Source organism: Chrysochloris asiatica, unplaced genomic scaffold (assembly GCF_000296735.1).
Source record: "Chrysochloris asiatica unplaced genomic scaffold, ChrAsi1.0 scaffold00256, whole genome shotgun sequence".
Taxonomy (NCBI): Eukaryota; Metazoa; Chordata; class Mammalia; order Afrosoricida; family Chrysochloridae; genus Chrysochloris; species Chrysochloris asiatica.
Genome location: NW_006408774.1, coordinates 417,499 through 439,973, shown reverse-complemented (window position 1 = coordinate 439,973; position 22,475 = coordinate 417,499). Strand labels below are relative to the sequence as shown.

Below are 22,475 nucleotides of genomic sequence, written 5' to 3'. Positions count from 1 at the left end.
GCGTTGGGGCCTGCAGCGGGAGGCTGCGGAAATTGTTCCTTCGCGGCCGCAGTCGTTGGGCGTTCCTTGCTAGTGTCACCGCCTTTCTTCCTTTCCCCCGGTTCCCTTTCACTTCCGGGGCAGCTCTGGGTCCGCTGGTTCCGCAACAACATCCCGTTGGTTTTCTAGTACGGCGGGACCGCTACAGCCGCCTCCCTTCCAGAGCGCCCTTCCGCACGGGTTCGCTACCTCCCCGGCTCCGGCCGCCATGGCCACCAACCCACAGCCGCAACCGCCTCCCCCGGCGCCGCTGCCGCCTCCGCCGCAGCCTCAACCTCCGCCGCCGCCCCCACCGCCCGGCCCGGGGACCGGCCCTGGAGCAGGCGGGGCGGGCGGCGCGGGAGCCGGCGCCGGGGAGCCGCAGCTCGTGGCCATGATCGTGAACCACCTCAAGAGTCAGGGCCTTTTCGACCAGTTCCGCAGGGACTGCCTCGCCGACGTGGACACCAAGGTGCGGGGCGCGCGCGAATTGTGGGCTGCGGACGGGGGACAGGGTCGTCCGCTTTCTCGGCAGCTCCCGCACCCCTCGAGGGTGCCGGGGTCCCGCTACGACGTGCTGGTTGCCGAGTTCCTTCTGCAGCCGCTTCCCCTTTGAGCGCCTACTGTGTGTGCCACACTGTGGCAGGGCTGATCGCGTTCATTCATTCATTTCCTACTTTGCCAGGAGTTGAATCGACTTGTGGTTTTGAAGACCCTATGATGTGCCAGATCCTCTGTGGGGGTTGGGGGGTCGCTGGCGAGCAAGACCAAGTCCGTGTTCTTATGGAGACCGGATTGGAAACACGCACGCAATGCTGGGTTTATTTTTGTATTTCATTCTCATCTCCGATTACTATTTTTCCCGGTTTATGTTGAATTCATATCGTTTTTCCCTTCTCTTCTGAGGAATCTTGGGATGCAGGGGATCCGCCTTTGTTGTGTGGAGCAATCATTAGGTGGCCATTGAATCAGTTGGTCTGCATTGGGCTTCGTGGAATGAGCTGAGATGAGGAAGAAATGGGCGTGGGGCAATCGTAGCTTCAGTTTTATTTCTATCACCGACTGTCTCGTGGAGGTGGCTTAGACCATGCTGCTTGTAGGTAAGGTGAAAGGTAAGGAATCCCTAGCTCAGTGGGAAGAGATTGAGCGAAGTGGTGATGACAGATAGGCAAGTGGAAGAAGGGCAGAAAAGAAGAGTTGCTTCAGAAGAGAGGGGAAGCTCATGAAGAGTTGGGTTAGAAAGAGAAGGGACTTCCTATCAGATGTTAGAGTGACAGGGGCCGAGAACAAGTGCGTTAGGGTGGTGGGGCAAAGTTTGTACAAAGAGCACTGAGAAGGAACCCCTAGTGAGATGGACGGAAAAGCAAGAGTCTGAAATTCTGCCAGCAATGGAAGCAGAACGCACATGGGAAAATTGTTTGGCCTTTGATCTAGTGGGCTCCATCCCATTGGACTTCTGGTGGGATGGAGGTTTTTTCACTCAGCATGCTGGATGTTTTGAGGAACCTTGTGTCATTGGGGGTGTTTGTAGAGGTCGTCAATCTATCTGTTTTCTATAACTGAGTATTCTCCAGGCTTTGAGATAAACTGTACACAGTCCTGCTGTCTACTTTGGGAAGCCATCCTTACCTTTTGAGTCCCAAATGCAATGCCATGGAGTGTATTCCAACTCAGATCAACCCTGCATAAAGTTTCTGACCCTGTAAATCTTGATGAGAGTAGAAAACCTTGTCTTCACCCTGTGGATCGGCTGGTGGGTTTGAACTAGCAGTCTGCAGTTGGTAGTCTGATGCTTACCCTACATTGCCTCCAGGGCACCTTATTAAAGAGACAGGCTCTTATAAAGATTGCTGCTGAGCTCCGTTCATAGACCAGAAGGAGAATGTACCCTTTCAGAGTGTCTGAAATTTTGTAACCTCTGGGAATTGTTTACTTGTTATGTCTAGCCACTTAGGACTATATCACTTTCTTGGTTCATTTTCAAGAATATGTACAGCCGCATTTTTGGGGAATAAAGCCAGTCGTCCCCCCACCTCTGGTAGTGTAATGGTTACTAGTCAGGCTGCTAACCTTAAAGTCAGCTAGTTTGAAACTATCAGTGGTTCCGTGCGAGAAAGATGAGGCTTTCTGCTCATGTAAAGATTTACAGCCTCGGAAACCCTATACAGGGTCGCTATGAGTCGGAACTGACTCCACGGCACCACTCCCCACCCCCACCCGCTATTTTTTAATGGGCTCAGATTGGATTTGGCCGGGTAAAATCTCTGTTTGCCTAAGTAAAGCCAGTTATCAGGCAAACAGAGATTTCCCTTGGTCATCTGTCTTCAGAAACCTACAGATCTGTGTATGATCTTTGTGTGTACAGATAGAAATTTTAAGTATACTGTTTCAGGAACTGCAGTATCTGAAGCTCAACTTTCTCTTCATCGCTAACCCCACTAACTGATATTGTCATGTGTTGGAAATGTCCCTGCCAGACCTCGTAAAGTGAGGCGCTTTCTTTCTTGGCAGGAGAAGTATGATCACAGATGCTTTGATGATCTTAGTTAGAGCCAGGACTTTCTTCTCCCAAGAAAAAAATGCATCTACACCTAAAATGCTGTCCTTATAGTGCAAAAGTAGTTGAGTATGACTCAACCTCATATAGTTCCAGAGAGTTCAGGGGCCATGGAATAATGTGTCGTGTAGTAATGTGTCATTTGTGGGTAGAGAAATGTCGAACTGAAATGACTCTCTCTCTCTCCCAGCAAGAAGGGAGTCCTGGCTACGAGTTGAGTCCCTTCCTGACTCCTCACTCTCTGTGACTCTCTCCTCTCTCCCAGCAAGAAGGGAGCCCTGGCTACGAGCTGAGTTCCTTCCTGACTCCTCACCCTCTGTGTCTACCTCCGTGTTGTTTCTAGTTATCTTCTGTCCCTCTGTGACTCTCTCCTCTCTTCACTGCTGCCTCCCTTTCCGTTATCTGGCAGTTACAGTGCGCTCGCTGTTAGTCTAAGAAATCCATATTAAATAGCATTTGTACTTTTTAAAGTCTGTTTTGTGTTTTGTTGTTTTTTTTAAAGACTAAAGCCAAAGTTTTCTTTCAGACTACCTTAGCATTCGTATCAGTGTGATGGGTGGGCCAGGATAAAAATGTATTCTCCTGGTAATGGACTCCTTGGGTCTCACCTGTATAGAATACTTGTAGTTGAGGCAGCTTATGATATGGTGTTTTTGATTACTGAACGCTGAAGACCGGCCTGCTATGTAACATACAGCAGTACCTGGACTCTGTCAATCACATGCATATTTAAGAATCCGGACATATGATACCAATCAGGTGCTCTCCAAGGGCAAGCCATTCAGTCCTATGTGTTTGAAGCAGACCTGCCAGAGTCTCCTGCCACTCCAGAAGTTCATGTAGCTGTGAGGTGCTGTTGAGTCGATTACAACTCATAGTGACCCCAAGTGGCACAGCAGAACTGCTCCATAGGGTGTTCTGGGCTGTAATCTTTACAAAAGCAGATCACCAAGTCTTGTTCCCATGAGGCTGCTGGATACATTCAAAATTCAGCTGAGCAACTTCACCAGTGCTCCACCAAGCCTCCTTCTAGAGGGTCTTACCCATAGCTGTCAAGGCGACTCTGGCTTATAGCAACCCTACAGGACAGGGTAGAACAACCCCATTGAGTTTCCAAGGCTACAAATCTATACAGACGCTAACTGCTACATCTTTCTCCTATAGAGCAGCTGGTGGGTTTGAACCACTAACTTTTTGGTTAGAAGTTGAGCTCTTTAACCCCTGTGCTACCATGGCTCCTCCTTTGTCGCTATTGTTGATAAGTGCCGTTGAGTTGGTTCCAACCCATAGCGATTCTGTATCGGGTTTCCAAGGAGCAGCTGGTGAGCTTGAACCGGCGACCTTGTGGTTCTAACTGACTTTGCAGTCCAGTGCATTAGCCAACAGCACCACACCAAGACTCCTGGCTCCTTTAGAAACCCATATAAACCTCCACTGTAGGTTCTTTGCTCTGGTAGCATAGTGGTTGCGAATCGGGCTGCGAACCTTAAGGTCAGCGGTTCGAAACTACCAGCCGCTCCGCGGGAGAAAGATGAGGCTTTCTACTCCCGTAAAGATTTACACCCTCGGAAACCCTGTACAGGGTCGCTATGGGTCGGAACCGACTCGACGGCACTTAACAACAACAACAACAACGTAGGTTCCTTGCTAATCCTTAACCAACAAGAGAAAGATCTGAAGCTGGCTGACGGAATGAGCCACAGAACTGGCACCTTGGATAGCTCCAAGGGCCATCTGAGGCAGAGGTTCCTCATGGTAGACTTCCAGCTCCCAGAATCCAAGCACTGCACCATTCTTGCCCTGGGGCAATGGGCAGAGTCTGGAAGGAGAGGGAGGAAATGTAGGGAGTGCACTGACCCAAGAAATGTAGCTCTGCTCTCCCTCAGGAGGCCCGTTTCCAGACACATTCTCACTCATACTGTTATGGAGCGCATATCCCAGCAGGGGAGCACAGGCAAAAAAACAAATGCCACTGTCAGGTAGAGGGTCACGGGTGCAGTACAGTGCTTACAGCTCTTGGCTGCTAACCTAACCCAAAGGTCAGCAGTTCCAGCCCACCAGCCACTCCACAGGAGAAAGATGTACAGTCAGTAAAGATGGATTCTTTTGGAAACTCCATGGAGTAGTCCTCATCTGTCATCTAGAGTTTTTATGCGTCAGAATCGACTCAATGGCAGGGAGTTTGGGGGGGATATCAAAGAGGGATCATTTTTATGAAAAAAAAAAAGGAGGATAAGGAGCAGAAAGAGTTGTGATTTTGTTTTGTTTGTTTTATTTGTGCAACTCATGGGGGCCTGAGCATTCCAAATAGAGACCACAGCAGGTGCCCCAGTCCCCGCAGGGGAGCCCTCTTGGGGAGACCACGGTGGGACTGTGGTGGAAGGGGGGGGTGGGCTGGCATGCTTGCGCTCTCTGCAAGAGCAGACAGGCCGTGCATGCAAGCTTTACTTGGAAGCAGGGATCTGATGTCTGTTTCTAGATGGGTTGGCCATCAGAATTAATGGTGTCTCCTATCATGCTCAAGGAGCCATGGTGGCCCTGCGAGCTAGGTGTTGGGCAGCTGACCACAATGTCGGTGGTTCAAACTCACTAGCTGCTCCAAGGGAGAACGAAGAGTCTTCACTCCTGTAAAGATTTACAGTCTCGGAGATCTTCTAGAGTATCTCTGTGAGTCAGAATGGACCCGATGGCAGTGGGTTTGGTTTGGGGTTTTCATGCTCAGTCGTGATCATGTTTGGACAGTCGTTCTATGTTGTTGATAATGCCATCGAGTTGGTTCTGACCGATAGCAACCCTGTATAGGATTTCCAAGAAGCAGCTGGTGAGCTAAAACCACCAACCTTGCAGTTCAAATGACTTTTCAGTCTGACGCATTAGCCAACAGCACCACACCAGGACTTAGTCTACGGTGACCCTAATTTCAGAGTTTCTTTCTGGCTGGTCTGTGGAAACTAGGCTTCCAGTGGACAAGGGTGAAAGCAGGGAGAGCAGGTTCTGGAGCCTAGACAGGAGATGGGTGTGGTCTTAGGAAGTGGTCCATCTTTTGAAGTTAGTGCTGACAGCTTGCTCGTGGTTATGTAGAGTAATGAAGGAGAAAGAGAGAGTCCAGGATGAGCCCAAGCTTTTCACCAGAGCACAGGGTAAGTAAGGGAGACGGTACAGTGAAACCTGGGATGGCGCTGTAGGATAAGCACTGGACTGCTAACTGCTGGGTTGGCAGTTCAAATCCTATACAGGGTCACTGTGAGTCTGAACAAACTCGACAGCACTTATCAACAACAGTAAATCCTGTAACCACCTGTGTAAGGCAAAATCTGTCAGAGAAGGAAAATAGAAACATTTCCAACTAATAGCAATAGAAAAGTAGTAAGACTGCACCCTGTAGAAGGTGAAGATCTTGGGAGACACAGAGAAACAAGGTCGTTCCAGCACTCCCAAGTTTACTGTGTGCGTGTATGTATTCCTAGATGAACACTAAAATTTAGAGTCCTCTAGTCACTAGGCTTTCTACTGACGGGGTACTGAAAGAAAGGGGGGCTGCCGGTGGGGCAGATCACATTAAACTTGTTATGAGGGGACTAGTATGCTAAGGGCCCAATAGATGCTTGTTAGGATTTGGGATATTAGAAAGGAAATTATGTTTTAGAGGCAGTGGGGAAAAACAGCTCATTTTCGTTTTACACTGGCTTTGGATAAATACAGAGGAACCTCAGAAGTGATCATGAGACCATTTCTAGTAGAATAGAAAATAGATATCAACACAAGTCTGAACACTGGCAACAGTGACAGGAAATCCTGCAGGGAAGGAGAAAGCTGTTAGCGTTTGTTTTTGAGAGAGTTACCTAGTCACCTACCAGCTGTTTTCATTACTTATCTGCCAAGCATTGTGTTAGGAGGTGTGAAAACAAAGGTGAAGTTAGCGGTTTACACTTCAGTGGGGAGATAGCTATGTCCCCCTCCCCAAAATACTATCCAAAAGTTGCTGTAGTGGTAGTATGTGTAAGAGACAGTCCATCTCCTAGTCTGTCAATTGGTTGTGTTGACTTGTGTGTTGCTACGATGCTGAAAGCTTTGCCAACAATAGTTCAAATACCAGCAGGGTCACTCATGTTGGATAGGTGTCAGCAGAGTTTCCAAACTAAGACTAGGAAGAAAGGCCTGGCTCCCCACTTCCAAAGACTACCCATGAAACCCTGTGGAGCACCACAGAATAGAGTGCATGTAGTGTAGGGCTGTCAGATGAGCCCCTTCATTTGGAAGACACTATATTTTCGCCACAGCAGTGGACTCAGGCAGTCCATGTGTTAAAGCACAGGACAACTCAGTGGGAAAAACGGAGAGTTGTAGCCCTGGTTAGGTTGAGCCTGAAGGTGAGAAGTTTGTCAGATGGACAAGTAGAGGCACTAGAAGGGCTGAAACCTTTCAAAGGCATAAAAGCGGATCGCTGAGTAGGACATACTTTGAAGGGCACAGAGGGCAAATGGCAGAGGAGGAGGCTGTCCGGTTGGAATCACTGTGACTACCTGTGGGAATGGGATGTGCATTCCAGAGTGAGTGGTCCAGCCGTGCTTCTAGGCCATGTCCTGTCTGGTAGTGATGGCCGCCTGGCTGTCCTCTCTTGCCCTGCCCTCTTTTTGTCGGGGTTTTCAGCCAGAGCTGACATCTTAGGTCAGTGTGCTGCTTCCTTGATAGTTGCGGGGCTGCCCTGTGCCCAGCATCCCTAGCCACAGCCTGCTAGATGCCAGTAGCTCTCCCTCCCCCCTTAATTGTGATGACCCAGACATTGCCTCTTAAGAAGAGGAAAGTTGCTCCTGATTACAAACCACGGCCTAACATCAAATGTAACTGTTTGGGACATCGTTCCCACCATCATTTCTCATGGCTCCATGCTTTTCCTCCCGTTATACACCCCAGTATGGATCATCATCACAGTAGCTGTCCTATGCTTTACTAAGTATATTTGGGAGTCTCTAGGACTCCTGGTTTGGTGCTGTAGGATAAGCACTAGGCTGCTAACCACAAGGTCAGTGGTTCAAACCCACCAGCTGCTCCTTTGAAACCCTATGTAGGGTCAGTACGATTTGGAACTAACTCCAAGGCACTTAACTAACAACAACAACAACAACAACAAAGGTGGTACAAATAGTAAAGCACTCAGCTGAAAATTATAAAGGTGATGGTTCAAATCCACCCAGAGGCCCTTTGGAAAAAAGGCCTGGCAATATACTTCCAAAAGATCACAGAAAACACTGTAGGGTGCAAGTCTCCTCTGAAACACCTGGGGTTGATGTGAGTCGAAATTGACTTGACAGCAACTGGTGGTTGATTAAGTGTATGTATTTTATCTGTGTACTCTTTCACTGTAGGAAGATTAATTATCAGAAAGTGCAACCATCACTTCTGTTCCTGTGTACAGTGGGTTCCCCTTCTCTGCCCATTAATTGTAAACTGCTGCACATTCCCCAAACCCTCCGCCACCTGGTCCCAACACTTGTCTCTTCTTGTTTATAGCCTGGTCTCCAGCCTGACTGAACTACCAAACTTAGATGTTCTCAGGGGCCCCTACCTGCACGTATTCTCATCCACTTGATCTTTGTTTGTATTCGTTTCTGTACCTACAGTGCTCACCATCCCATTCCCAGAACGTCGCTAAACCCTGAAGGTTGCACTTGATTGCCACTTTCTGCGTGAAGCCTTGCTTCCTCTCCCCTCCCTTCTTTGCTCCAAAGCACGGTAACATTTATTTGTGTCTTTTTTCTAGTCCTTTGTGTACAAGTAAGTAATGTGCCATCTGTTTGTTCCTCATACCTCCAAACACCTTGTTTTAGACAAAGTAAGCAGTATTTAAGTGAGTATAGGAGTCCTGGTGTGGTGCTGTGGGTTAATGCACCAGACTGCAAAGCCTTTTGAACTTCAATGTTAGCAGTTCAAGCTCACCTGCTGTTCCTCGGAAACCCTATACAGGGTCGCTATGGGTCTGAATCAACTCAACAGCACTTTACGGCAACAACAAGTGAGTATAAGTTATCTTGACATAGCATTGTCATCTACCGTGAAACTTTGTTGCCACATTGATACAGGTATCAAGGAAATGTTAGCATCATTAAACACACACAAGTCCCTGAGATTGTCAATACTATGTAGCATTCGAGATTTTTAACATTTGAATTTTTGTGTTTTCTCTTTAGCCCGCCTATCAGAACCTGAGACAACGTGTTGACAACTTTGTGGCAAACCACTTAGCAACTCATACATGGAGTCCTCATCTCAATAAGAACCAGCTCAGAAACAATATCAGACAGCAAGTCCTCAAGTAAGTCTCGGAGTTCCCTGGGCACGTTTTAAAATGGTGCCGCCTTGTTGTTGTTGTTAAGTACCGTGGAGTCGGTTCCTATTCATAGTGACCCTGCACAGGGTTTCCGAGGCTATAAATCTTTACAGGAGCAGAGTACCTCATATTTCTCCCGCAGAACTGCTGGTAGTTTCAAACTGCTAACCTTGAGGTTGGCAGCCCAACTTGTAACCACTACGCTCCCAGAGCTCCTTATGATACCGTCTACTCTGCCTAAAAGGAGAGATGCCACATAGAAGTCTGTTCACTAAGGACGTGGCATTTCTGTCAGATTTGGTGTCACTGCTCCGTGTGATGCAGCCTCCTTTTGGGGTGTGCTCTCATCACTCCACAGCCTGCTACCAAATTTTAACAAATTATCCCGTGGGGAAATTTTCTTTGTACAGTTGACCGTTGAAGAACACAAGGGTTCAGGGTTAAGGACGCTGTCCCTTCACACACATGTGCTCCAGAATCCCTGTATAACTTTAGACGTCCCAGGACTTCACAGTTGACAGGAAGCCTTACCAATAACACAGACCATCGAGTAACACTGTTTCATATGTTACATGTATCGTAGACTGCACTCTCATAAAAGCTACATCTCAATACTGGCTAAGAAGGTGTTTCGTAAGAAGTGCAAGGTTTTCACACCTGCTGGCACAGCTACAGTGACGGCTTCACAAATTTCTTTTTCTTGTTTTTACAACGATCCTCATGCTGGATTTATCTTGAAATGGCGAGCACCCACACTGCAGACCTCCGTCTATGGTACATATCCGACTTTGTTGTTGTTGTTACCAGGTGCTATCAAGTCAGTACCGACTCATAGTGTCCCTCCGCCCAACAGAATGAAACACTGTCCTGCGCTAACTTCACAATCTTTGCTATGTCTAAGTCTGTTGCTGCTGCTGCTGTACCACTCCATCTCACTGGAAGTCGTCCTCTCTTTCTCCGACCCTCCACCGTACCAAGCATGATGTCTTTCTCCAGGGACTGCTCCCTCCTGACAATATGTCCAGAGTAGGAGAGACTTAAGTCTGGCCGTCCTGTCTTCCACGGAGCATTCTGGCTTTTTCCGTCATAGATTTGTTGGTTCTTTTTGCAGTCCACGGTACTTTTACTATTCTTCTCCAAAGCCATAACTCAAATGCATCAATTCTTCTTGGTGGTCTTCCTTATTCACTGTCCAGCTTTCACATGCATATGAGGTTATTAGAAATACCATGGCTTGGCCTTCAGTATAGGTTGCACCTCCATGTAAAGGAAACAAAAATCCTTGCCACTGAATCAATAAATAAAATATAGATAAATTGAGAAAAGATCGAAGTTGTCAAAGCTTCATTTTGCCAGGATCAACCATGGAACATTTTTTCGGATTAACACTCATGAAAGCAGCAGTCAAGAAATGAAATGACATTTTACACTAGGCAGATCTGCTACACAAGACCTCTTTAAAATGTTCAGAAGCAAAGATGTCAGTTTGAGGATTAAGGTGCACCTAACCCAAGCCATGGTTTTCACTAACACACCAGGCAGTTCAGCACTTTCCTCTACTGTCATGGATTTTCTTTGCTTCTTGGAAGCACTTCCAGCGACACTGGTGGCACTTCATATGGGCCCCATGGTGGTTTTCATGGTTTCCAGTATTGCACTAACATGATGAAAATGTCACGAGGACTACAGAAGATCTGTTTTTACTGCGGTACGCTATTTAGTGCTCGAGCATGTGGCGAAGATTCGCATCACACAGAGGTTTGTTTTGTTTTTTCATTCACACGTAAGTGGACACTTGCAGTTCAAACCCATGTTGTTCAAAGGTCAACAGTAAATATCTGAAGGGACAAGAAAGAAAGTCTTTAAAAAATAAATAAATAAATAAAACCTAGATTTAGATGATAAAGGAGTTGTGGTGGCTCTGTAGGATCAGCATGGGACTGCTAACCAAAAGGTCAGCATTTCGAGCCCACCAGCAGCTCCAAGGGAGAAAGATGAAATTTTCTGGTCCCACAAAGATTTAAAGCCTCAGAAAACTTTTACAGGGTCACTGTGAGTTGGAATCAACTTGAAGACACTTGACAACAACATAGATGAGAAAGGCAATGATACCCTACAGAGTTACAGTCACAACTCTTAATCCTAAAAAAGCAGGTTTATTATTCCTTTTGACAGATAAGGACATTAAACATCACTGAAATAAAACTCTCTTCCCTTAATTTGAGTCCAGGTTCTCTGTTTTCTAAGATAGCTTTTACTTACTTGTTGTCACTTTACTGTGAGTTTTGCCCTGCTCTGTAGTGATGATGCAGCCAAAACCAGAAGGATATTGGGGTGAATATCAGATAAAAAGAGATGGACTGTGTAGAGGAGTCACACCAACTTGACAGCAGCTCAGATTTATACTCTTACACTTCATCGTGAATGCCCCTATTCGCTAAGACGTAAAGACTTGGCCCTTTCTGTGCTTTTCATGCCCCTAAGAGTGGCCGAGTTATTTAAAAAGTGCCTAGTCTTCCTGCCTTGACAGAGATTTACTTCAGTCTTTGAGAATGACATGTAGTTTTTAAACAGTGAAACCACCGATTCCTTCCTGATCACTGGAACCTTTCACACAATCCTAATGAGCTTCTGCCTTGATTGCCCTGACCTACAGGAAGCCCCACAACTAAAAATCTTCACCCTGACTACAAGGTGAACCCAGTTAGCTGTGGGTAATACAAGAAGCCAGGAGCCCGGTGAACGAGAGGGAGGGGAGACTTACCAACAGCTGTACTGTCTACAGTTTAAAGGACGTTTGAGCAACCTGTAAGAGTCCAGCTAAGAAACAGATGCCATTAGAGTATATCTGTTGGGGGAGAGTCAAAGCTGTTTCCAGAAATAGAAGAGACAGAAGAGGTCCATGGATGACAGGCCCTCGTGCTGCTCATTTTCAGCTGGGCCTTCAGAACAATCACTGGAGGAGTTCCTGGACGTTGGGGAGGGAGATGCTGGCTCTGCTGGCTCCCAAGTGCTTCCATAGCTGCCGCCTCCTCACACTCAATCGCACTGTGTAAAAGCAGGCTTTAGGGAGTCCCACGTTCTTCTTAGGAGCTCTGTGGGCAAAGCATTGGGTTGCTAACCCGGGGTTGGTGAGTCATACTAACCAGCCTCTCCTGGGGAGAAAGTTTGGAGTTTCAGAAATCCTAAGGAGCAGTTCCCCTCTGTCCTATCTAGGTCTCTGAGTCAGAATCCACTTCATGGCAGTGTGTTTACATTTGGTTTGACCTTTTCTGCCTGTGTTGAGGGGCTAAAATGGCAGACAAACTTGCTGGCATTTCGTTTATCCCGCAAACTCTGTCTGTAAGGGAAGCAGCCATTTATCCTGTTCTTTTATTTAAGGGAACTTAAGTCAATATGGACCCCATGTAACAGAGAAGAAGTGCTGCCCCAGGGTTCCCTGGTGTCTGATCTTTACAAGAGCAGATCACCAGGTCTGTAGCTCATGGAGCCATGGGGTGAGATCCAACCAACAGCCTTTTGGTTAGCAGCTGATTGCTTAACTGTTACAGCACCAGGGCTCCTTAAACGGAATATGTTGTTCAGTTGGTCATTGAGTTGGTGCCGCATGTTGTTGTTGTTAGGTGTCGTCAAGTTGATGCAGACTCATAGTGACCTTATGCCCAACAGAACGAAACACTCCTGGGTCCTGTGCCAACCTCACAATCATTGCTACATATGAGCCCATTGCTGCTGCCACTGTGCCAATCCATCTCACGGGGCTCTTCCTCTTTTTCTCTGACCCTCCACTTTACGAAACACGATATCCTTCCCCAGTGACTGGCCAGTCTGACTTCCAAGGAGCACTCTGGCTGCACTTCTTCCAACACAGATCTGTTGGTTCTTTCGGTAGTCCATGGTACTTTCAGTATTCTCCAACATCATAACTCAAATGCATCAATTCTACGATCTTCTTTATTCACTGTCCAACTTTCACTTATTGTTAAATGCTGTCTAGTTGGTTCTGACCCATAGTGACCCAAGATAGGATTTTTGTGGAGCCACTGGGTGGGTTTGAACTGCTGAGTTTGTGGTTCGCAGTCCAGTGCTGATCCACACTAGAAGTCACTTACGTATGAGGTTATTAAAAATATCGTGCTTGGGTCAGGCACACCTTAATCCTCAAACTCAAATCCTTGCTCTCAAACACTAAAGGTCTTGTGTAGCAGATTTGCCTAATGCAATACATCGTTTGATTTCTTAACTGCTTCCATGAGTGTTGATGATTGATCTGAGCAAAATGAAGTTTTGACAACTTCAATCTTTTCTCCATTTATTTGGATGTTGTTTATTAGTCCCATGGTGAGGATTTTTGTTTTCTTTACATTGAGATGCAGCACATACTGACGGCTGTGGACTTTGATGTTCATCAGTATTTTAAGACCTTTTAGCTTTCAGCAAGCAAGGTTGTATCATCTGTATATTGTAGGTTGTTAATGAGTCTTCCTCCCATCCTGATGCCATATCCTTCGTCATATAATCCAGCTTTTCTCATTATTTGCTCAGTATACCTGTTGAATAAGTATGGTGAAAGAATACAACCCTGATGTACACCTTTCCTAGTTTTAAACCGTTCGGTGTAACTGTGTCCTGTTCGAACAACTGTCTCTTGGTCTTTGTACAGGTTCATCATGAGTACAATTAAGTGTTCCGGAATAATCATTCTTCGAAATGTCTGTAACGTATTGTGATTCACACAATCGAAAGCCTTTTCATAGTCAATAAAACACAGGTAAACATCTTTCTGGTATTCTTTGCTTTCAGCCAAGATCCATCTGATGTCAGCAAGGATATCCCTCATTCCACATCCTCTTCTGAATCCGGCTTGATCCTCTGGAAGTTCTCTGTCAATGTATGTTTGTAGCCGTTTTTGAATAATCTTTAGCACAATTTTACTTGCATGTGATATTAATGGTATTTTCCTATTTGTTCATTCCATTGGGTCGTGTCTCTTTAGAATGGGCACAGATATGGCTCTCTTGCAGTCAGTTGGCCAGACAACTGTCTTCCACATTTCTTGGCATAGATGAGTGAGTGCCTCCTGTGCGTCTTCAGTTTGTTGGAAGATTTCAATTTGTATTCCATCAATTCCGGAACCTTGTTCTTGGCCAATTCTTAAAATGCACCTTCGACTTCTTCCTTCAGAATCATTAGTTCTTGATCATATGCTACCTCTTGAAAGGGTTGAACATCAACCATTTCCTTTTGGTACAGTGACTCTGTGTATTCCTTTCATCTTTGTTTGATGCTTCATCATTCAATAATTTGCCCATGGAATCTTTCTGTATTGCAAGTAAAGGCTTGAATATTTTCTTCAGTTCCCTCGGCTTGAGAAATGCTGAGTATGTTCTTACTTTTTTATTTTCTAACTCCGGGTCTTTCCACATTTCCTTATAATGTTTCACTTTGATTTCTTGAGCTGACATTTGAAATTTTCTATTCAGCTCTTTTACAGTTCCTTATAATGACCCTATCGATATAGGGTTTCCAGGAAGTGACTGGTAAGCCTGAACTGCTAACCCTATAGTTCAAACTGACCTTGCAGTCCAGTGCTTATCCTACCACACCACACCAGGACTCCCTAAATTGAACATAACTCTATAGAAACTAAGTTGTAACAACTCTAGGTGTACAAATATAAAACTTAGCTAATGCAAAAGTGTGTGGTTCTTAGATGGCTTGCCTGACATGTTGACTGGGTGGGGGGAGGGGAGCTTGTTGTGACTAAATACTGGGCATTCTCTGGGAAATGAGGAATCCCCTCCTGAGGCATTTAAAGACATGAAAAGTAGCTGTTTCTGGTCTCTTGTTGTTGTTAGATGCCATCAAGTCAGTATCAATTCATAGCAACCTTATGCACAGCAGAACGAAACACTGCCCAGTCCTGGACCAGCCTCACTATTGTCTCCACGCTTGAGTCCATCGATGCTGCCATTTGGCCAGTCCATCTCGTTGGGGGTCTTCCTGTTTTTCTCTGACCCTCCATCTTACCAAACATGATATCCTTCTCCAGTGACTGGTCCCTCCTGACAATATGTCCGAAGTAGGAGAAACGAAGTTCGGCCATCTTGGCCTCCAAGGAGAACTCTGGCCGCACTTTCCAGTTACTGTTATTCCTAGGTGTGTGTCAGTTCTCTTGCCACTGTGTTTTATTGTTTTTTTAAAGAAACTATTATCTTTTCCAGTTTTGTGCTGCTCCCAATAACATCTTAAAGCTTCCTCCAAGAAAGAGACTGGTTGGGTTTAAAGTGGTGGTGTCGAGCGATTGGTTTGTCATCCAGCGGAGTCTTAACTCCTAGCTCCTTATAAACACAATTTCACTTTCTCTACATAGCATTTGAAATATAATAAATTGACTCTCGTAGGCTAGAGTATATGAAATTGCCATTTTTCTAGGACAAAAATGGCCTGATACCAACAATTTCTGATGGCTCAACATAGTAACCAATCTTCTGACTCAGTAGGGAAGAAATTGTAGTCTGTGTTTTCAGTCACACAACAGAGTCTGGTAGCTTGGAATAATGATCTTAACTGAACAGACTATAAATCGAAGACAAGAAAATTACTTCAACCAGAAAAATGCCTGCTACTCTCATTTTAAAGAGATCCCTGGCAGCACAATGGGTTAAGCATTGGGCTGCAAACTGAGAGGTCAGTGGTTTGAACCTGCCAGCTGCGTCACAGGAGAGAAATGTGGTCGTCAGCTTCTGTGAAGATGTCTAGCCTTGGCAGTCCTGTGGGGCTGTTCTGCTCAGCCCTGTCTGACTGCTGTGAGTCAGAATCGACTCGCCAGCACTGGGTTTCATTCTCATTTGAGCTGGGCCTTTGGAGTTGGGGCAACTAGAGCCAGGCCTCAGGCAGTGAACGTATTAAGAACCATGTGCTGATTTATTAGCTGGGCCTCTATTTTTCTTTAAGATGGGAGCTGAGTACTGTGTGAGGGGAGAGTGAAGTAGGAGTGATTCTTTGCAGGAGACCAACCAGAACACAAAGAGACAAACACTCACTTGGGGGAGGGAGGTGGTTTGGTATCTTTTTTTTTTCTTACTGCCTTTGTGCATGTCTCTTAAAACATTTCTGAGATTTTTCTTTTCCTTCCGGTTTCTTTTCCACTGATTATATTTTAAAGACACCTCTAAGAAGTAACAGTGTTGGCAGGATTTGCTTTTTTAAAATTTTCGTTTCATCTTCAAACTTCCCAAAGCAGGTAACCTAGTTTGTGGTGAATTGACTCATTTTTCTCTATGGCCCACTTAAGTAGAATTCTAATATCACAAGACTGCAGGGTGCCTCAGGAGGTGAAAATCGAATCCCTCCTCCACTCCAGGCAGACCTGCCCCAAAACAAGCCTGTGAAGGGTCAGGAGAGTGGCCGCCTCAGCAGTTCCTCCCAGAAGTGCTGTGGCCTCGCTCCTCACTCTCCGCACCCTGGCCAGGTCTCTCTAGGAGGAAACAAGCGTTTGTTGTGCTCTTCTCTTCTGTTCCCTCGACTCTGATTTCCTGCACATTGCAGACATTGCTCTCCTCTGCTCTTCTGACCTTGTGTTTGCTATTTAACCAGGAGCACCTTTGTGCCCTTCTCTTCTGGGAATTCTAAATCCAACCAGCCTGCTTCCTCCTCTCTGGCAGATTAGAGCATCCCGAGTGCTCTGACACATTACATCTATCTTTTCCTCTACTCACAAGGACGCACTAGTGCCCGTTGCCTTTTATTTTAATTTCATGGTTGGTGTTGACTTCCCCACCAGAGCAGGGAACCAGTTTGATTTATAGAAATCCTGGTGGGCAGCATGGTGCTTGCTTTGTAAAAACCACTCGTAACAGAATTGTTGAATGAATAAATCGTCCAGCTTTTATAATAAAAGGAAAGCCTGAAGTCTTAAGGTTCATCTTTCTTTCCCTGAAGCTTTCATTTATCATTTATTTAATTTAGTGTGATGAAATTGCATTTTGTGCTCTTTAGTTTTTCTACAGACTCTGATGCTATATATTAAAAAAAGGCATATCTTTTTCAGTTTTAACAAAGTTACAGAGTCCATCGATTGATTTCAGCCTTTGTGTTAGTTTGTCCCTATATGCCACCTGCAGCACTGGGGTGAGCTGGCACGACAGCTGTACGGGGCCTCTAGATACTATGCTGAGTCTAGCTCAAAGGGTATTTTCTGTTTGTTTGTTTGTTTTGTTTTATGCATTTTCATAGTTTTACCACACAGTGGTAGAAAGCTTGAAGATTTTGGGGGTATGTTGTTGTTGCTGTTAGATGCTATCAAGTCAGAGCTGACTCATAGCGACCCTGTGCACACAGACCGACCCTCTGCCTGGTTGTGTACCATCCTCACACTGGGGGTGTGTTTGAGCCCGCTGTTGCTGTCACCAACATCATGTCAACCCATCTCCTTGGGGGCTTCCTTTGTCTGTTCTGCTGATCCCCCCCCCACTTTGCCAAGCATTATGTCCTTCCTCAGGGATTCCTGCCGCCAAACAACATGTCCAAAGTACAATAGGTAAAGTCTCGTCATCCTCGTTTCAGGTATTCTGCGTTTCAGGTATTTCTTCCAAGACAGATTTGTTCATTCTTCTGATAGTCCATAGTTAGTATCTAGCTAAATGCCTCAACAGCACAAAACTTATTTTCCATTGCATTTTAAAGTATTTCATATAAGTAATTTTCGGTTGTTTTTCCACCTTTCAATTTTCCTTCATTTCAGATCAGGAATGCTGGAGTCTGGTATCGACCGAATCATTTCTCAGGTTGTGGATCCAAAGATCAATCACACATTCCGACCTCAGGTGGAGAAAGCTGTGCACGAGTTTTTGGCCTCATTGAATCACAAAGAGGAGGCAAGTGGCAGCGCAATTCCCGATGATGAGAAGCCAGACTCATCCGTCATTACACCAGGTGCTTTGCTTTTCCTCGTGGTCAGTTCCGTTACTGTTTTCCTTTCAGCGGGGTCTCAAGTTAGGGGTATCGGCTTGATTCCTTAACCATGTCTTCATTTGCTGTCACGTGACATGATGCTTACTGTCAGTGTCACCCAGATTCCTGAACTGGCATGTCACCTTATTTTATAGTAATATAAGTAATAAACATTTTAATAATGGCTGCATGTGTCTTGTGTGTATGTTTGTGGTTTTACAGAGGTGGTAATTAAAATCATGAGGGAAGAGATTGTCTTTCTGGGTACTAGACTAACACTTCTCTGTTTTGCATAACACTTTTCCTAAGATACTGTTTAGACAGGTAGAGAATTTAGACTATATTACGACCTGGCACTTGTGCCTACAAGTGTGCAGGAATGTGAATGATGAGTATCGCTGAAAACAGTCGTGCCTTGTAACTTGAGTGCTGCACAGGTGTTTGCCTTCTCCTCACATTTATTCTAAAACTTGTCTTTCCCTCTCAGGGGTCCCTGCTCCTGGACCCAGTGCGAACGTAGCCAACGATGCCATGTCAATCTTGGAAACCATAACATCCCTCAACCAAGAAGCTAGTGCAGCCAGGGCCTCCACCGAAACTTCAAGTGCGAAGGCCAGTGAGAGAGCCTTCAAAAAGCTCTCTTCTCAAGCCAGCGCCGACGCTAACATTGAAAAAGAGAAGGCGTCAGAAGACACAGTGGATAAAGACAAGTCCCCCCCCGACTCTGCAGGGGATGCACTGGAAGTGACCCCAAAAGCCGAGGACTCAAATGACCTCCTTGGTCCAGTTGAAGACATTAAAATGTGCACAAAAGAGAGTAATAGCTTCACCCTTGTCAGTAAGGAAGTTCAACAGGAAAGTAGTGACCCAAAAAATAAGTCCACGGACAAAAGTGAAAAGAAAGCTGATAGCAATGAAAAAGGAGAGCGGAAAAAAGAGAAGAAGGAGAAGACTGAGAAGAAATTGGATCACTCCAAAAGGAGTGAAGAGACACAAAAAGTAAAAGATGAAAAACAAGGGAAGGAAAAAGAAGCTGAGAGTTCAAAAGTCCCTTCAGAAAAGAGCAATCCTAAAGCTAAGACCATTGACGGAACTAAAGAAGGTACACTGAAAAACTTAGCTGAACGGGCAAAGGGTGGCAATTAGCAGAGATATCTGGTATTTGCTTGTCATCAAATTTTAATCCATACGTGTGGTATAATTTCAAAACTGTGCTACAAAAGAACAGTAAACAGTTGTGTATTTCTCTTCTCCGTTGATGTACCAGTTCACAAAGTGAATGAATGGAGAGGCTCCAAACTTTTCATTTAAGTCTTCCAACTTATTCTCATGCATTCTTCCACACAGGTTAATCTGTAGTTGTACAGTTAACTGCAGAATTCAGAACCTGTGTAAAGTAGAAATCTGTCAGACACAGGAAAGCTCAAGTAGTTTCCCCTAACAGAAGGTGGTAGAACCATGCCGAGACCACATACTGTCAAAGGCAGACCCCCCAAAACAAGGCAGTCCCATCGAGTTACAGCTCTCACAGATTTTACTGTATATCCTGTTCTTCAGACTATTGTTATCCGTTGCCATCGGACAGTTCTGACTCAGAGCATCCCTGTATAGGGTGTCTGAGGAGCAGCTGGTGGGTTTGAACCATTGACCTTACGGTTCTCAGTCTAGTGGTTATCCTATAACATCACACCAGAAGTCTTTAAACTGTTAGATAGTAAATATTTTGCTTACTCAAAATGTGCTTTTGTTTACAGTGCTTCCATCTTAAATTTGTTGTTAAGTGCCATCAAGTTCGTTCCAACTCATAGTGACCCTGTGTAGGGTTTCCAAGGAGCATATTTTCAGGATACCAATATACCCTGGAAATATAACTAAACTAGTAAGATGGAAGTACTATCCTACAGTGCTAAGAGTCCTGGTGTGGCACTGTAGGAGATGAACTAGACTGCTAACTATGAAGTCAGCGGTTCAAACCCACCAGCTACTCCTCGGAAACCCTATACAGGGTCACTGTGAGTTGGAACTGACTCAGTGGCACTTAAAAACAGTAACAGTATACCTTTGGGAAGTGCAGTGATTCTAGAATAAGCACTGGCCTGTGAAACACAACATCAGTGGTCCAAGTCCATCAGCCATTCTAATGGAGAAACGGGAAGCTTTCTGCTCTGACAAAAGATTTACAATCCTGAAAACCCTATACAGGTCACTAAGTCGGAACATAACAACAATATACTTTAAGGCTCCCTGGTCGCATAGTGGGCCAAGCATTGGGCTGCTAACTGCATTGTCAGTTCAAACCCACTAGCTATCTGCTCCTGTAAATGTGTACAGTCTTGGCAATCTAAAGCAGCCGTTCAATTTTGCCCTCTCAGGTTGCTGTGAGTTGGAATCAGCTTGATGGTTGTGAGGTTTTTAGTGGAATATATCTTTGTATTTTCTGGAAATAGCTCTACATTATTTGATAACTAGCTGATAAGAGAATGTTTTCATTTATTTCTAAAGTTGAATCTCTGACATGTACTTTAAGCGGAAACTGTTCTGACTCTGTTCTCACACGTTCCTTTACTTTGTGTTTGGTTTTATTCCTGAAGATTGCTCTCTGGTAGATTCTGACGTGGATGGACTTACCGACATCACTGTCAGCTCTGTCCACACCAGTGACCTTTCATCCTTTGAAGAGGACACCGAGGAGGAAGTTGTGGTGTCTGATAGCACTGAAGAGGGCGAGATTACATCTGATGGTAAAAACCTCTGGGAAGATTCCCATGGGGCGTTACTTGTATATTAGATAACTCTATCTTGAAAGCAGTATGGAATAGTGGCATAGCATGGGACCTTGTAGTGAAACAGTTGGTTTCTAAATCCTAACTCCAGGGTTTCTCTTGGAGCAAACGTGGTAAATTGTGAAACTTTTTAGCAAGCCTGACTTCCTCTATCATTTAGCTCCATGCCTTAGGATTATTATAAAATTGAGATGACATTGTGTATATGGAAGAGCTAGGTATTTGCTTTTAGCTTCATCCTTATTTGGTGCTTGCTGTATTCCAAGCACGTGCTCAGGGCTTTTGGTGAAAACTCCTGTAATCCTCTGCAGAGCCTTACAAAGGAGGTACAGACACGAAGAAACCATAGAGTGTCGTGTCCAGGGTCACAGAGCTAAGGAGCATCAGCCCAAATGCCACACTGGAATTTCCAGTAGCCATCACTCTGCCACATCTGTCAGTCGGCATCAGAAACCAAACTTCCTGACTGCTGTGCAGCGGCCCGTACATAGCGCTTTGTCCCTGGGCTGCTCTCACTTGGATAAGATCTCCAGAGAGATCGCAGAGGAGGAGATGCAAAGCAAGAGCAAAGGGAAGGAGGGCTTAGATATTAATGCCACGGATGCACTTCTCAGTCTTGCCTAGCTTTCGTTGCTTTCTGAGTGGCCGTGAGAGAAATCAAAAGGCAGCGTCAGTAGCTCTGCCCGCTTCCCTCTGTCCTCCCGCAGCCACGGCTGCAGAGTCTGCAGCGGCGAAGCTGCCCAGCCGTGAGGACTACACTCTCTCACCTAAAGAAAATTCTAACTCGAGATGCTTTCTTAGGTCCTTTTCAAGTTGTTTTTTTCTTCCCTGAGCAGGGCATTTTATAAGTCTGGGATCCCAAAGTAAGGAGATGGCTGTTTGAGCATTGCTAAGTAGGTGCGGCACTGTAGCAGAACTGTACAATCGCAAAGTGGGCGATTCAAACCCACCAGCCGCTCTTCGGAAGCCATACACAGGGTCGCTATAAGCCAGAACCAACTTGAAGGCACTCAACAAGTAAAGGAGCACTTGGTTGCTAACGGAAAGGTTTTTGGGTCGAAGCCACCATCCGCCTCTCGAGGAAGATGAGACAGTCTGCTTCAGTAAAGACAGCCTTGGGGCTGTTGGGACTGACTCAGTGTTAGTGGGTTTAGTTGGGGTTTTGAAGTCCTAAGAAAACAGCCTTGTTTATGTAGTTTCCTTCTTTCTTGCTGTATCACTGGGAAATAAACCTGGCTTCCGAGTGTAGAGGGGCTTCAGTGGTTGTTTGCTGTAAGGTAGCTGACTGAGAGATGAGCAGGTGCTCACTAAGATCTGAAGATTAACTTCTTCAGCCGACCAGAGCTAGAGCATTCACATCAAGTCCACCGCCATACCTCTGATAAGGAGACTGTCTCAGTTTTCTTCACCTTCTTCCTGTGTGTTTGAGAACCTCATTGTTAAGAAACAATAATTGTAGGTTATAGCCTCTACAGATGTCAGTTTCGGAATTTTCACACACAGGCATACCCTGCTATCTAAAAGTCGAGCATTCTTTTGAACCCTTTTGTTCCTTAACAGTAACACATAAGCTGACTTGAAAAAGGTTTTAGAGAGTGGAACAAAAAGAGAGTGGAATTTTTCTGTGTGCCTTTTGAAGGCTCTGGTGTAGAGCTCACAGACACAGTTGGAAGCCATGCAACTTGACAGTGAGATGCTGAGTGTCCTTCTGGAAAAGGCACTCGACGTCACCAACGTGCTGCTAAAGGGGTGTGCTGCCTCTCTAATGACCTGCCCCAAAACAAGCAGAGAATGCTAGCTTTGCTTTTGTACCCCCCCCCCTTTTTTTTTTTTT

General features: G+C 45.4%; 1 protein-coding gene across 1 annotated transcript in view; it reads left to right on the top strand.

The window, feature by feature from the left end:
- The first annotated feature begins 247 nt into the window (after positions 1–247).
- BOD1L1 (biorientation of chromosomes in cell division 1-like 1) overlaps positions 248–22,475 on the top strand; it is a 74,578-nt gene continuing 52,350 nt past the window's right edge. Inside the window, exons 1-5 of the mRNA XM_006873813.1 lie at positions 248–490; positions 8,764–8,888; positions 17,650–17,840; positions 18,346–18,960; positions 20,450–20,599. Of these exons, the coding sequence (XP_006873875.1) occupies positions 248–490; positions 8,764–8,888; positions 17,650–17,840; positions 18,346–18,960; positions 20,450–20,599 (1,324 nt within the window). The remainder of the gene's footprint in view (positions 491–8,763; positions 8,889–17,649; positions 17,841–18,345; positions 18,961–20,449; positions 20,600–22,475) is intronic.